Source organism: Grampus griseus (assembly GCF_964374135.1).
Source record: "Grampus griseus genome assembly, chromosome: 16".
Taxonomy (NCBI): domain Eukaryota; kingdom Metazoa; phylum Chordata; class Mammalia; order Artiodactyla; family Delphinidae; genus Grampus; species Grampus griseus.
In genome coordinates, this window is record NC_139010.1 from 30,467,563 (window position 1) to 30,483,335 (window position 15,773).

The following is a 15,773-nucleotide window of genomic DNA, read 5'->3' on the forward strand; positions in this document are numbered from 1 at the left end:
GCCTCTCGTTGTGGCCTCTCCCGTTGCAGAGCACAGGCTCCGGACGTGCAGGCTCAGCTCTGCGGCATGTGGGATCTTCCCAGACCGGGGCACGAACCCGTGTCCCCTGCATCGGCAGGCGGACTCTCAACCACTACGCCACCAGGGAAGCCCCAAAATTACTTTTTTTGAGGGAAAAAGAGGTAAAGGAGGGAGGCCAGGTGCCACCTACCATCTAGTTGGAGCAGCATGAGCCCCACTCAGCCAGTAGCAACTCTGGATTGATGTCATTTCACCCAAATGTCAGGACTCCTGCCATAACCGACTGCCACAGAGCAGATGTGCGTGAGGTCTTCTGTCACTGAGCCGAGGCCTCGCCTTTCTGCTTCCTAAAAAGCTCCACTGAGTGGTACCACACTGGCCTGTCTACAGAGGGAAAATCCCAGTGGTCACTGTCAATCTGTCCGCATCCTTCCTCAACACTCTGTAGGCTTTTGTAAGTCTCCCTCACGTGGATTGCTCACCTCCCAAAGGTGTCTTGATTTCCACCAGCATCTACTTCCCATGCATACCTAATGGCAAGCAGAATCAACAGGAATTCTGGCTACTGGGTACAAATGGCTAACCCTAACTTGTTAACTGTTATTTTGGGGGACCTAATGAAAGAAAATGGTAAAACTATCCAATATTAATAACAAAAAAGCTAATGTTGCTTGATCTCTAACTACACCCTAGGTAATAAGTGCTTTACACCCATCCACTCAGGGCTGCCATGTATGGTTACGAAGGTCAGACACTGAACAACAGTTCATCAAAGTGGGCATCACTCATACCACGGAATGATATATTTGCATATTTATTATAATGTTTTTTCCTAGCAGATGGTAGAAAAGCATACTGTTCAAACATAATCAGTATATTATGAGAATTTTTCAACACATGGAAGTAAAGTATCTCAAAGAAAGGAGTGACTTTTTCTGACTCCCGTTAAGGTACCACACAGACTAGAGAAAGCCCTATATCTCACTTATATCTCACAGAAATTAGATGAGCCAGGTACAATTAGTATTCTCAGTGAGAAAACAGAGCACAGACAGGTTAAATAATTTGCCCAGGCCTAGTAGGTAGCAGAGCTGTATTCAAACCCAAGTTTTCAGTTCAGGAGCCCTCACACACCATGATTAACCTGACTGCAAAATGCGATTTCCAAAGTCCTCCATGTTTTATAAAACCAATCTGTAGTCATCATCTCCTTGGATTCACACACAATCCCTCACGGTATTTAGGTGGGGCTACTCTAACAAACCCCATTTCAGGGATGAAGAAATGAAATCAGAGCGTTTATCCAAAGTCAGATACCACATGACTAACGTTAAGGAGGATTGAAAACTTTGCCCCTTGACCCTACACGAGGGTGTCATCCCTCTGACAGCCCCACTTGTGATTCACCATCATTAAGCAGAGAAACCACATCCATCTGATTAATGGCCCCGCCCAGGTGACAGAGCACAATTCGCCAGCCCGTGGCTGAGAGGAGTGAGCGCCCATCTCCACGTGGCCAGGGAAGTGCTGAGGAACCATTCCAAGCCCCCTAGAGCAGAAAGTAGAGATGTCTTCTGTACATTATTGAACTGTGAAGGTCTCAATGCTATAGCCTCCTCAGGCCTTGGGCTGGTACTGTGCAATGTACCTGTGATGAGGCCAGTAAAATATAGAGGCTTGGGAGCTATTAGCAAAGGTTAAGGGAATGGGATGATTTGCACTAGAGAACTCTTGGGCAAGTCTGACCATGCCTCCTCCTGACAACTTCAGTGCCTTCGATCTTTGGGACCCTTGCCCAGTACCCAGCTATCAAATGAATGGAGAGTGACTGAAGGCTGGAAGGAAAGGATGTGGTATTTAATAAAGGAATCGAACTGCTTTCTCTCATTTGAGGGCAAACTAAGACAGAGCAGACTGCAAACAAGAGATATGGGGATTAAATCATTTATTTGCTCACTCCACTCACCTCTACTAAGCATCTACTAGGCGTGAGGTGCTATGCTAAGCATTTAAGTATATTTCTGACAGTTGGTGGGAGCGGGAAGGTCAGTAAGATGACAGAAAAGGCCATTCTTTGAGGGTCTATCCAAGTTAACAGTGACCTCACCTACAATCATTTCCTTTGACACCCTGAGATCCTTAAGTCCCTCAGCAATGTCATTAGTAGACATATAGCCAAGTGCCTGTCATGAATAAACTTGGCCTTTCCTGCTTGTGTGGCCTTCCTCACTCTGCCCCAGACCTTTCCATCTGCCTGTAGCCCCTTTACTTACAATAATCATACCTATTTTCAAATTCAACTCCACCTACTCTGGAGCTACCCCGACCTCTGGACCACTGCAGCTCAGAGCAAATTCTGCCTTCTTATAACACACTGTGTGGTGACATCCATGGGGCACTTAGAATATCCAGTAGAAATTCTTTACAGGAGATATGGGATAAGACACTCCAGGACTACCATACTGCTTTTCCAGAACTGGGGGAATAATTTCCTCCAGAATTCCATGAAGTATAACCACTCATACCCTTAAACATTCTATCAATCCAGAACTATAGTCATTTATAAATCAGTTGGCCTCTTTGCAGGGCCATTTTTTTAAAAAGGGAAATAAAGGTTTTAGGACTTCACATGAGTTTTCACTTATAAAAGGAAGGGTAAAGACAAAAATACACCGGATGGTTTGTAGGCTCATTTGCTGGCTTGAGGCATGCGTGCTATCTTCATAGCATCTGGATCACATTCATGCCTCAGCAAATCACAAATGACTCACACCATGCATTTTGCAAGGTACTCTGGAATGTTCCAGATCCCATATCGTTAAATATGTGCATTCAACTTGTGCCATACAACTTATTTTACACATCTGTGTCACTTCTGCCTATACACGTCCTTAGTGTCATGATGGCATGGACCGTGGAAAGAGCAGGGACTAACCTCAGGCAACTTTCCTAAACTGACGCTCAGGAAATGAACTGTTGGATCCTTATCTGGAATCTCATCAGGGGCCTCAGAGAGTCTGTGGGATGACAAGATTTCTTTCACCTTCCTCTGGTTATACAACCACACTTTCCTCCCACAGGACAATTTATCTGGACCATTTTTCTGAGCATAACATACAGCCTGAACTCCTAGGCCTTGAGGGCTAGAGTGGTCTGTTCATTCTCTGTCTTCCATGGAAACTTCCACCTGGAATGTGGGATGAGGAGATAAAACCTGGAAATATTTTATAAGTTTCTGAACAAAAGAAAGCAATAGCTGGGTCTCAAACTTTCCACCCTCTTTTTGGCAGCTCCAAAATCAAGTCTATATTAACAGAGGGGGAAAAAAAGCTCAAGCAATTATACTGTTCACAGAGGCAGCTAAGGAAAACTCTTCTCCCAGCTCTGCTGTTGTTTGTATGGTTGTCGTAGCAATGATATCAGGGACCAAGAGGATCCTAGTGCCTCTGACTGCTGGGGTGGGGAGGGTAAGGGACCCACAAAACAGGGATGCCCAGAGACAAGAATATTCAAAACAAAGTCAGCCCTTGACTGCAGGAAGCAGTTTGGGAGTCTGGCATGCCTCGAGAGCTTTCCTTTCACTGAACGTTTGTCCCCAGGGATGCTTCCAAGACCCTGAAAAGCAGATGTATAGATTCAGGCCCATTTTCATCAGAATAACACTTGTTCTCTTTTATGTGACAGACTGATGTAGTGAGAAAAGCACAAGGCTTTGGAATCAGATAGTTTGGGGATCTGAGCTAAGAGACTTTGGACAAGTTGCTGAATTTTTCTGAGCCTCAGTTTTCTCATCTGTAGAATGGAGATAAATCACCTCTGCCTGAGTAGCTTATCGGGGAGATTAAATGAAATATTGTCTATGAATGTGCCTGGTGCATGACTCACCTGAAGAAAAAGGGGGAATTATAATCTTTTAGAAGGAGCCTTAACTAGGCATACGAGCTTCGAGTAGCAGAGCAGCTCACGAAAGCCTGATGCTGGGACAACGAGCTCGGTCCCACCCCAACTCCACCCCACATCTGTTTTCTGTCTCTGAAGCTCAGATTTCCTCTCAATGCAGTTGTCCCAACCGGGCACAGCAGAAGTGAATTCTGCTAAGCAGGCCATTGGAGGGAATAGGCGATACTGTCCGTTTTTACTTTCTCTTCCCCAATCCACTCCCCTGGTTAGACCTCCATTTACGGAGGGCTTAAAAACCTCCATGGGTTCAGAAAGTAGCCCTCACTCCTCAGTCTCTTGTTACAGCTATTGTCATGACGGTGGTTGCTTTTCCTTGTTTCCTTCACTGGGAATCTATTGCCAGACTAGTAGATGGCAGTCTTCAGAGCATCTCCCATGTGGTGAAATATGCTGTGTAGGAAAAAATCTCCCAAGTTGAAGTCGTTTAGAAAACGGCTGCAATGGCTGCTTTGCTGAAATACAGCTACCCCACTGTGCTCAGATCCATCTCATGATGTCTGCAGAAGAAATGGAACAGGGCAGACCCCTTTCTGTACCTGAGACCCGCTCGGAGCCCTAAGCCAGATTTTCTTTATTGTTTAGTAAGCTCTTTTAATGAAATGTACTCCTCTTATTATAGAGGACTGAAAATAAGATCTAAATCACAAACCAATAAAAGAAAGTTATTGGGCTGGGTATCTAAAGTTACTACCTAGAGGCTACTCCAGTGTGGTATTTATAAAGCTCTAAACAGTTAAGTATAATTGTCTTTCTGGTTTTTGGGATGGAAGCCAACAGCCCTTTCAGTTACAACTGAAGAAAAATATTTTAGCGCTGAGCTTTGTTCGTTGGGTGGGTATAAAGAGGAATGGCTTCTCCCCCCGCACCAGCTCAGAATTGAGAGAGAATATTGTGGTAATGAAATGTTATATGGGAACAGCTGAAAAAAGGCTTCTCTGATTTCAGGGAGGGACAATGTGTGTAGGATATGTGTATAGGTATGTTTGCAAGTGAGAGCAGCCCGGGTGTGCAGGGGGTGAGGCTTGGGGGAGGGGAGGCAGGGAGAAAACTGGGATGGGCAGGTGTTGAGGGGTGACATGGGAGTTGAAGATGGGGGTGGTCTGTCAAATTAATGGAAAAGCCAGATGTGCAGCTGCTCACCCCAATGCAGGCCACTCCCCATCTTAGACACAAAGACAGTGCTATTCTGGAAAGTTTCCACTAAAAGACCCATTATGACCCCAATTTCGCCAAACAGCATAGGTCTCCCTCTGGAGTAAGAATGTAGATCTTCTAAAACACAGAGCTTTATGTCATCAGAATCAAGAAAATACCAGAGACCCTCAGTTATAAAGGACCACAGAACTCCTCTCATCTACCTTCCCCACCATCACAAGGATCACGCCAGGAACTTCCATTTGGCAGACAGTCATGCGGTGATCGGACGCTCACTACATGTTTAGGCAGCCCTTCTTATGTGGGATTAAAATCTGGTTCTCCTTAATCATTAGCCATCGATCCTGGTTTTGTTCAATGGAGCAGAAGACGGCCCTTTTGGTCCCCCAGCCCCGTGCTCTTAACCGCTGGGCAAGTGACACGTAGTCCAAGCATTTCCCCATTCTGGTCGCCCCCTTGGCAGCCCTGCCTGTTTGTCAATGTCTTCCTTCAAATCTTCATAGCTCTTGACGCGCCTCCTCTCGGACTCGCCAGGATGAAACAATCACTGCTCCAAACAAATTACACCTGTATCAGCAGGTTTATCCAGCTTGTCTTGAGTAATTATTGGAAACTTAATGTTCAGCAGACTTCATTCCATTCCATCCCATGGATTTTGTCCCAAAGTTCCAGTTTAGGAAAGGTCCTTTTGAATCCTGACTCCTGTGATCCAACATAATTTAGAGATCTTAATTCACATGATCCCCCCCATATATAAAACAGAAGTCACATTTTCTTCCCTGAAACAGTAAGAGCTATCTCAGACTTCAGGATGTACCCTATGCCCCCAATTAATGCTGTCTCTCCAAGGACTACAGCCATACTTCCAAAGAAAAATGTCATTCCCTACTTGAGGCTCTTAACCTTTGTTGAAATTCAGACAAAGGAGAGCGTCTGCTTATATGTGGACATCACTTAGTGTAACTGTGCCTGAGGGTCAGAGAGGGCTGTAGGAACTAAGGTGTGTGTGTACGTGTGTCTCGTGCTTGTGTGCCTGTCGGCATGTTCATGTAAGTCCACTATAACTTCTTTAAACTTGTGGTTGTAAAGAGGCATAACATATAGACAAATTAATTTAGAGGAGGCAAGAGAAAGCAGGCAGCAGACATTTGTCCCAAAGTTTGACACACATGCTCCTCCCTCCCCAGGAGCATTGGGAACTCAGCTCAGCTGTGGCTCCGTGGCTTGTACCAATGGTTCCCTCTGTCCTTTCTAAGATGGTCCTCAGACTTCTGCCGTTCAACTCTCTTTCCTCATCCTCTCCCCTGAGGCTCTTCTCGGCCCCTAGAGCATGGGCCATGGGGCGGATCTCTAACTGTGACCCTTTCCTGGATTCAGGACTTCATTTCCACCCATCTGTTTTTCAGATTCACCCGGATTTTTCCACCAAGTCCATGCGGAAATGAATCACAACTGAAACCCAACACAACCAACACTACTTCGTTCTGCAGCCAGTCCCTCCTCTCTGCAGGCTTCTTCCCGTGAGCAGCCACTGTCCTCCATTACCAGGAAGGAAGCTCACATTCACACAGTCTGTTTTATACCTACTCATCTTACACTAGGGCCTCCCCTTCTTTTTCCAGTTCCAGGTTCCTGGTCTCCTCCTGGGTAACCACTGTTCCTACCGAGTTTCCCTGCATCCTCTTCTTTCCCACTCTGAACAATGCTTCACTGGGCTGCCAGGTCAATCTTCCTAAAGTTCAGGTCCAATCCCATCACTCTCTTGCGTTGAAACCTTCCGTAGCCCCCTGGTGTCTACTGAATTACGTACAGCTTCCTAACTCACAGACTCATAAAAAATTATTTACAGCTTCCTAACTAAAAAAAAAGCTTCTCAATGCCCAACCCACACTTCAGCCTCCTGTCCCCCTGCTGCCCAATATACACACTGTGTTCCTGCCCAACTGTACCCACTGCTGTCCCTCAAACATGTCCCCATGTACCTCTGCCCCTTTTCCTCTGTTCTGCTCTCTGACTGCAGCCGGATCTATTTGTTTCCAACTGCTGAAATCCTCTGCTTTTTTCCCAGAGTGTCTCTCAAACCCACTCTCCTTCTCTTCCTGTCCCTAGTGTTAGCCTCCACAGATGGTAATTCTCCCATGGGAATCAACCAGCATTCTAAAGCAGAGTTATTTATTTTCCTAGGAGGTTGCAAAGACCGGGAATGTGCTTTATGACCCCTGACTCCACAGCAGTGTCTGCCGTGCAGAGTCTGGGCACATGACAGGTGCTTAGTAAATGTTCCTGGAATTGGACTGACACCTTCAGGACAGGTAGCATGAATCAGATGAATGCAGATATAACAGGAAAAAGAACAAGAGAGGAAGCCTAACACCAGCATCCACATTTAGCCCAGGCATGGATATACACCAGCTCCATCTTCTTGAAGAGACCCAGGCACTGGGAGGGGCACCCTGCTGGCTCTGAAGGTGGGCAACGCTGCTGTTTAATAGCTGTGTGGTGCTGGATCTCAGCCCTGCCACCTTTCAAAGGCTGTGGTCAAGAAGAAGGCCTATCCACAGGGCAACTAATATCCTTTACTTATCGTCCTGAGACATGTGACAGAAACAAGAGGACAAATGTAGCCAGCTGGGCAAAAGCCAGAGCCTGGTTCCCACTGCCCTCCCCTGCCCCTCTTCTCCACTTACGGATTTTCAGTATTGGGAAAGCTAATGAAAATCCACAAAAATATGAAAGGAAGAAGGTAGACCAGCAGGTTTAAATAACAGAATAGTTCTAAAGAAGCAAATGATTTAAAGGTTAGGATTCCCAGGAAGCCAGGAGACTCAGGTTAAAATGATTACTTAGCTTCTCAAAGCCTCAGTTTCTTCCTCTTTAAAATCAAAATAGTAACCCTCTTGCTTCATACACTTCCTCTGGGGACCACCTTGGGCAGCGGTTCTCAACCCTGGCTGCACCTGGGAATCATCACGGAACTTCGAAAACTCCTGATGCCCGGGTCGTACCCCTCCCCCCACCAGCTAAGTCACAACTGCTAAGGGGCAATCCAGGTGTTGATATTTTTTTTAACATTTCTCAACTGCTTACAACGTGCAGCCAAGGGTGAAAACTGGTGATGTAAGAAATGCCCGTTGTCTTGGTTGACAAAATACCTACCACATAACAGCGGGAAACATTCATGAAGCATAAGCATTATTATTATGGCTGATGGTGGTGGTGCTGGTGGTCGTGCTGGTCATGGTAGTGGTGGTGGTGAGGGTGATGCTGGTGAACAGATGGGCTCTGCTTTGGGCTCAGAGTCCTCGTGGAGAAGAACTGTTTTAGCATGAACATGACCAAGGTCTGTTCTGGCTCTGCAAGGAATATTTCATTCTCTGAGGTCATCACATCCTTTCTCTAATCAAACCTCCCACCCTTTGGCACTCTTCTCCTCCACGAGCCCGTTCTTTGACCTCGCAGAGATTTATTGCTTGCTTCGTTTTTGGCCTCTCTGCCTAGAAGCCCCAACTCTGGTTTAACTTCTCCACCTACCGTCTTAGAACCTGGGACACTCATTTTAATATTCTCTCAACAGCACCACGGAATCCTTTGCCTCCTCCGAATCTCCATCCCAAACTAAAGCCAATTTCTAGTTTCTGTGCTTTTTTTGCAAAGCACTGCAGAGAAAACTGCAGGGCAGTGCTGACTGGTTTTATCATGGTTCCAACCCCAGCTGGTTCTCACCAATGCTCATGGTGCTTTCACCTAAATCCACTCTTTTCCTTACGTGGTTCCCATGGTGTCCGCTCTGAACTTTTACCACATTGGTTCCCTGTCCCAATTGGCCCACTTAACTCCTCAAGGAAAGCCAAGTTGGTTGCTTCATGAAGAAAGGAGGGGCCATCAGACTGAAGTTTCCTCCAGCTTCATCTTGCCCATCCAGCCCTCTGACTCAGAGGAACAAGGATCATTCCTTCTTTTTGAAAGGACACGTCATCTCTCCTGCTTCTCTCTGGTTCCTTCTTTATCGTTTAACAACTCTCTCCTGTAGCTTCAAACTTCTCCCCTCTATGGGGCTTCACCCTAGCCTACCATAGCCAACAAATATGGTGTATTTCTCCCTCTTCTAAAAACAAAAAGGAAATCCTTTCTTTGATGAGCTCCTCTGAAATATCCTATTTCTCTCCCTATCTGCACTTGAAAGATTAATATAGGGTCTCCAACTCTCATCTCCCATTAAGGTTTGAGTCCCCTGAATGCTCGTTTCTACTGGCAACAAGCTACTCAGCTGCTCTTGCTAAGATCACTGGGAACTTCCTGAGGGTCCAATGCACTGTTGCCATTTTTAGGCCCTCATCTACTTGACTTTTCTGCAGTATCCGACAGTGCTAATCACTGTTTCCTTTCAAATCAGTTCAGCCCAGCAAATTCTTCTGGCATGCCAACTCTGTGTCAGGTCCTGTTCTAGAGGGACTGGGGACACGAAGATTAGCAAGGTGAGGAAGAGTCTCTGCCTCTCAAAGAGCTCAGAGTCTGCTCAAGAAAACACACACAGCGAGAAATAATTAGGATACATTCCAGATTGCGACTCTGGAATTTATTCAACGCTCTTCTCCTTTACCTTCATACCACCCACTCCTACCCCCCAAAATCTGTGTCCTCAGCCCCTCTCACTGGATTCTCTTCCTCTGTTTGTCCCTTCAAGGTTGATGTTTCCCAAGGTTCCACAATGGCCCCTCTTCTCTTAGTTGCCCTGCCTTGTCTCCCTGGGAAATATCCACTCTCAAGGCCCATACACTGTCCATCACCAACAACCTCCAAGTCTATAGCTTCAAACCTAACTTTATCCCTGTAACCATGTGTTCTTATTTCTCACTGGATATTCTCCAGAAAATTTCAATTCAAATGAACCAGGACCTAATTGTTTTACCTTCTGCCCCAAGCTTGTTTCTCCTCCTGGGTCCTTTGCGAACTTAATCATTTTTACATCCACCCCGTGGCCAACCTCGAAACTCATTCCCAATTCCTCATCCTTGCTCATCCATACCTCCTTCCCACCAACTAGTCTTTGACAGCTGTTCTCTCTATTTCAAATCTATCTCAATTTCTGTCTTGTCCTCGCAACTAACATCACTAAGTTGTCCTGTCAGCCCTGATCTCATCCCTTCTAGCCCATTGCAGTAGTCCTCTCATATAGCTCATGCCACCATCTCTTTCCACCTCTAAACCATGCTCATATTTTTGTCTGCTATCTTTCTAAAAGATGGATTTAATCATCATCTTCCTATAAATCCAAACCCTTAGCAAGGCAGTAAGGCTATACTCTACACCTGCACTGTCCAATATGGTAGCCATTTGTGTCCTGCGTGCTATAGTGCCTGACACATAGTGGTCACTCACTTATTCCTCTTTCTTTCCCTTAAGACTTACCCTTACTGGAAGGTTAAGCAGGAAGAAACTATAAATGCTCATTTCATAACTCAATATAAAAGCATAATGGCAAAAAACTAAAAATAGAACTACCACATGATCCAGTAATTCCGCTCCTGGTTATATATCTGAAGAAATCGAAAACACTAATTCAAAAAGATACATGCACCCCAATGTTCACAGCAGCATTATTTACAATAGTCAAGATATGAAACCAACCTAAATGTTCATCAACAGATGAGTAGGTAGAGAAGATGTGGCATATATACACATACGCACACACACACACACACACACACAAATATTAGCCATAAAAACGAATGAAATTCTGCTATTTGCAACGACATGGTTGGACCTAGAAGGTATTATGCTTAGTGAAATAAGTCAGACAAAGGCAAATACTGTATGTTATCACTTATATGTGGAATGTAAAAAATAAAACAAGTGAATGTATGTAACGAGACAGAAACGGACTCACAGATATAGAGAACAAACCAGTGGTTACCGGTCAGGAGAGGGAAGGGAAAAGGACAAGATAGGGGTAGGGGATTAAGAGATACAGACTTTTGATACTATGTATAAAATAAATAAGCTACAAGGGATACATTGTACAGCACAGGGAATATAGCCAATATTTTATAATAACTTTAAATGGTACATAATCTATAAAAATATTGAATCACTCACTACGTTATCCACCCGAAACTAATATAACGTTGTAAATCCACCATCATACTTCAACAACAAACAAAGCACAATGGGAAATTCAGCCGCATGATCCTTCCTTTCAGGTTCTGATTCAAGTGGCTCTCTTGAGAATAGGCCCTTCCTCCCTCTGTTCACCCTCCTTTCCAAGATCAGACTCGGTTCTTGTCTTTTAGAACCACAGGGAGAGAGTCTGGCAAGAGCCACCGTTGTACCAGCTGATTTAAATTGAAATGTTTTCCCCAGATAAATGCGTGCTAAATAATACACCAGCTCTCCAGCCAAAGGGAAGTGACAGGCGCTCTGTAAATAAAGGCACTTAGTTGCTGGTAAAGAGCTGTAAAGTGGTTCTGAGCTGATGTATGCTGACCAGCAAGAAGTGGCGTCACCTGCTTTATGTAATTGTCACTGCAGGCTTGCCTGCTGTATACTAAAACTGCATCTCATAGACCCAGCTGTCACATCGGATATACCGTCCAGCATGGGGTAGGCCGCCTTTCTCTGTAATTGTTTCTGACAGTCAGCCATCACATTTCAGATCTTTTCAGAAAGTATCTGGTCCAGAATCCCTAGGCTGGGCCAGCCCTGACACCATGTGGGCTAGAACAGTGACACTAAAAGGGAATGTGAAAAGAGAAGAGGGAAAAGAGGTTTTGTGAGTCTAGGAGAGCAAATAACACGCAGTGGCAAGTGTCTGAACACAAATCCCAGCGAAGGCTCTACCTCCTCAATGTTAAGACACATCTTCTTGTTTCATTTCATGTTAGAACAACTCGCCATAAGGTTGCGTGAATACTCTGGCCCAAGAGTACACACATCTGTCCTGGGTCCACAGTCCTGTCCTGCTGTGTTCTGGAGAGATGGTAACATAGCTCTCGAGACAAAACAAAGGAATGGGTTTCATAAGGACTACAGAATAAAGAGTGATGAAAGGTGGGGTGTCAGTGGCCAGAAATCTCTGTAGTTCCCTCTCATGGGGAAGTTAGATTTGTTCCCCGAAATGAAAATAGTAAGACGAAATCCATTTTTGTATTCTGTAATTCCAATCCACTTGGAGTTTGGTCATGCCAAATGCCCAGATGAAGGGTAACAGAAGCATTTGAGGACAGTGGGCGTTCCGGTGGGTCACAAGGGTCTCAAGGAGGGGAAGCAGCTGGGAATCTCGGCTCGTCCATCTGACCCCGTGGACTGGGATGAACCTGAGGTGTGGGCTGTACAGTGAGCAGCCGGACGTGAACTTCCGACGCTCACCCATCAGGGAGGAAGCAACCTCCTGTGTTGATGGCCACCACTGGACCACTGCTTTCTGGAAGGTCAGAGCGTCACCAAAGGGGACTATTAGAAGCCAAGGACAAGAGAGGAGCAGACAGAGTAAGAAAACGGTGGGAAGTGTGGACTCAGTGGGGCTACAGCGTTGACAGGCTCTCACTGAGAGCCGAACAGAACGCTTGCTGGCTACTGGGGGATGCACACTCCACTCCGCTCCAATGCCAACCAGGAGTCTCTGAAAACCACCACCGGCCTTGGGCACATCCTCTGCCCCTTCTGGTGTGTGTGTGTGCGTGTGTGTACAAAATAAGAGCCCTTTTTTGCTTTTTGCAGGAAAAAATGAGTTCTCTTTTCCTTTCTTCCTTCTCTCCCTCCAAGACCTACTATTCTTGCTTATTCCTGTGATAAAAACAGTAAAGAAGGCTTTTGAGAATTGAGTAAGTGTTTGAAGAGCGGAGGGGAAGCATTTTTTACCGGTTTGGCCATCAAAAGGATCTGACAGGCAGGGATAAGGTTTAAGAGAGCTGGAAGGAACACCTATGTCGGATGCATATGGGACTATATTATATGTTGAGATTCTAATCTAGGACCTTGAAAATCACGATTATTGAACTGCGAGGAAACAGGCATGCTGGGGGAAGGGAGTCTTTTCCTGCCCCCCCCACCATTTGCTTCCATCTCCACCTGGAGGGAGCACCTCCCCTGCTTCTGCTTCTTTCCATTCCCTCTGCTAGCTCCTGCCAAGAGACGAGGAGCATCTAATGGGGTTGGTCAGTGTGTTCACTGGACCCGGTGTTGTTAGCGTAAAGATTTATTGTGGCTTAAAGCAGTGCACACGAGTCACCTGGGGACGCTGTTAGGATGCAGATCCTGACCCGGCAGGTCTGAGCGGCATGAGCGTCTGCATTTCTAACAGTCCCTGGGTGATGCCCATGCTGGGGTGTGGGTGGGAAGACACACAGTGAAGATCAACTACTTAGGGGCAGGAACCAAAAGCTAGCTTGCCTCTTCCCCCTCCAAGAAGGCCAGCTAACTGTCTCCTCCCATCCTTTGTCACCTCTGCTGCCTGAGCAGGTCGTGCAGGAGGCAGGAAAGAGTTAAGGCTCCTTTCGCAGGGCCTCAGCACACTGCTCTGTCCTGCGGGCACCGCTGAGCAAACGGAGACCAAGATTTAGATTTGGCAGAGAGGCAGAGGACGCTGGAGTGGAGATGTCAAAACCAAGCTTCAGGCTGTATCAGCCAGGGTTACGTCAAGAACAGAAACCACTCTATTCCAGGTACGGCGAAAATTAGAGGTTGACACAGCCACGGGCAGGGCTGGAGGAGCAAACGTCAAAGAGGCCACCGTTAGCCATTTCACTTGCAGCACCAAGGGGAAGGTTCTCTTGAACTTCACCAGAAGGTGCTGTGAACCTCAGGACCCTCGGGGAAGCGCACACACCAGTCTCTATCTCTAGCAGCAAAGCCAGTGGTTCTCAAAACTTTCCCTGAGAGCTGCTTTGAACCCTGCAGCTGCCTCCAAAGATCAAGACCTGCTTTTCTCTTCCACTTTCCAGACCTCGCCCTCCTGCCCCTCTCTCACTGGCAGACTCCAGCCCAGAACCAGGCAGACAAGGGGCTTCTGGAAACTACTGTTTCAGGCTTCGCTGCAACGTCGGGGGGACCTTAGAAGGAGGTGGTGGTCACGCTGAGTTGGCGAAAGATAACGTAGCACGTAGGTCTAGGCGGCAGGATCGAGCGAGCTTCATCGTATCCGTAAGATGGTGCCTCACAGCCCAGAGGCTGTAGTCTTTGTGGGCTGTACGCCCTCTGTCTTTACTCCTGGAATGACGGCATTCAGGTTCCTAGCAGGCACCCGATGCCACCTATCCAGTAGACCGCATATGACAATGACCCTGCAGCTCATGGCAAGCCCACACAGAGGTGTTACTCGGCGGAAAGTGCTTCACGTCCCACCCTGATGAGTGACGTGTGTGTTGCAGGGTTTTTGCAGTGCCGCCTCTCTGAGACTCCTGGACAACATCTTTACTTGGAACCCTCTGCCCAGGGTCCCAGAGCAAAGGACAGGGAAGACCAGGGCAGAACAGAGGTGGCAGATGTGTGGCATTTAACACTGTCATGCCTCCTACAGAGAACGCATGGGCTGACACGTGTCACCTTCTGCTAAATGACTTTCAATGTCCATATACTCCCCACCCTCCAGAGACCACCGTCCCTCGGTCAGCCGATAACAACGCAAAGCTTAACACCCCCACGCAGCTATAGCAACGGCAAAGCTTAACACAGGTCGATGGCAAAAACAGATGCTGGGAAGAAACGCTGAGAATTGTTCGGCCAGCATCACCTCAGTGCTCTGGCATTTAGCTGGCGACCCTGGGCCTAAAGCCACCGTTTGCAAAGGCTGAGCGGGTGGCACTTAAAGGCTGGATTAGTTTTGGGGAAGACAGCCTACTGAGAGTGTGGGCGTTAGGGTCTCAAGCCCGCTGCCCGGGCTGGCAAGAAGAGGCAGCAGATGCCCCTTTGAAAGCCACGGCAGCCACGGTGTGTTTCTCTACCAGGCAGGCTGATGCGTGCCTCTGTGGATTACGGAGTGAAGGATATCCCTCTTGCCAGCCCCTGTCCCCTGTAGGCACGGCAGAGAGGCTGTCCTTACCTTGGGAATTAGCCTGCAAGACCCCGATGCTGTCATCAAACTGCATAGATTTGATGTTGAGTGACGCCAAGATGCATTCCTTGTCCTGCAGCGAAGTATCATCAATATTATTCTGATTGGCTGACAGGATAACGCACATGTCACAGAGGTTGATGTTGACGGCCCTTAAATCAGCCCGACTTAACGGCGTACCCTTTGGCATAGAGGAAAGAGAGAAAAAAAAAAGGAGAAGCAAAAGTGAGACTGAGGGACAAGAGGGAAAGAGGGGGGAAAAGAATAAAAACAAATTAAAGATTGAGCTGGAGCTTTGGGAAATTATTTAACAAGCATCTTTTTTATGCCTTGACATTAAGCTGGCCTAACTACATTCAAGGGAATAGGAGCTGTGTGTTAATCTAAAGGGTAGTCGGTGCTGATGGCAGCATTTTAGGGTTGCTCTCGATACTCAATCAAGCTATTACTAACTAACGAGGGAGAGGAATTATGCCATGGTTCTATATCTTCTTCCTGCCTGGAAATTGTCTTGATTTAAGTAACTGTCCTGTGGCAACCTCTGGCTTTCAGAATGTAACGAGGGGGTGGCTTTCAAATGCCTGTTTAT

The 15,773-nt window shown here is 46.7% G+C and overlaps 1 protein-coding gene across 6 annotated transcripts in view; it reads right to left on the reverse strand.

Moving 5' to 3' along the window:
- The window catches only part of KCNMA1 (potassium calcium-activated channel subfamily M alpha 1), a 747,855-nt gene that overhangs the window by 57,971 nt on the left and 674,111 nt on the right, over nt 1-15,773 (reverse strand). For all 6 annotated transcript variants that reach the window (XM_082673143.1, XM_082673147.1, XM_082673146.1 and 3 more), the window contains one exon: nt 15,173-15,365. In XM_082673143.1, the coding sequence (XP_082529269.1) occupies nt 15,173-15,365 (193 nt within the window). The remainder of the gene's footprint in view (nt 1-15,172; nt 15,366-15,773) is intronic.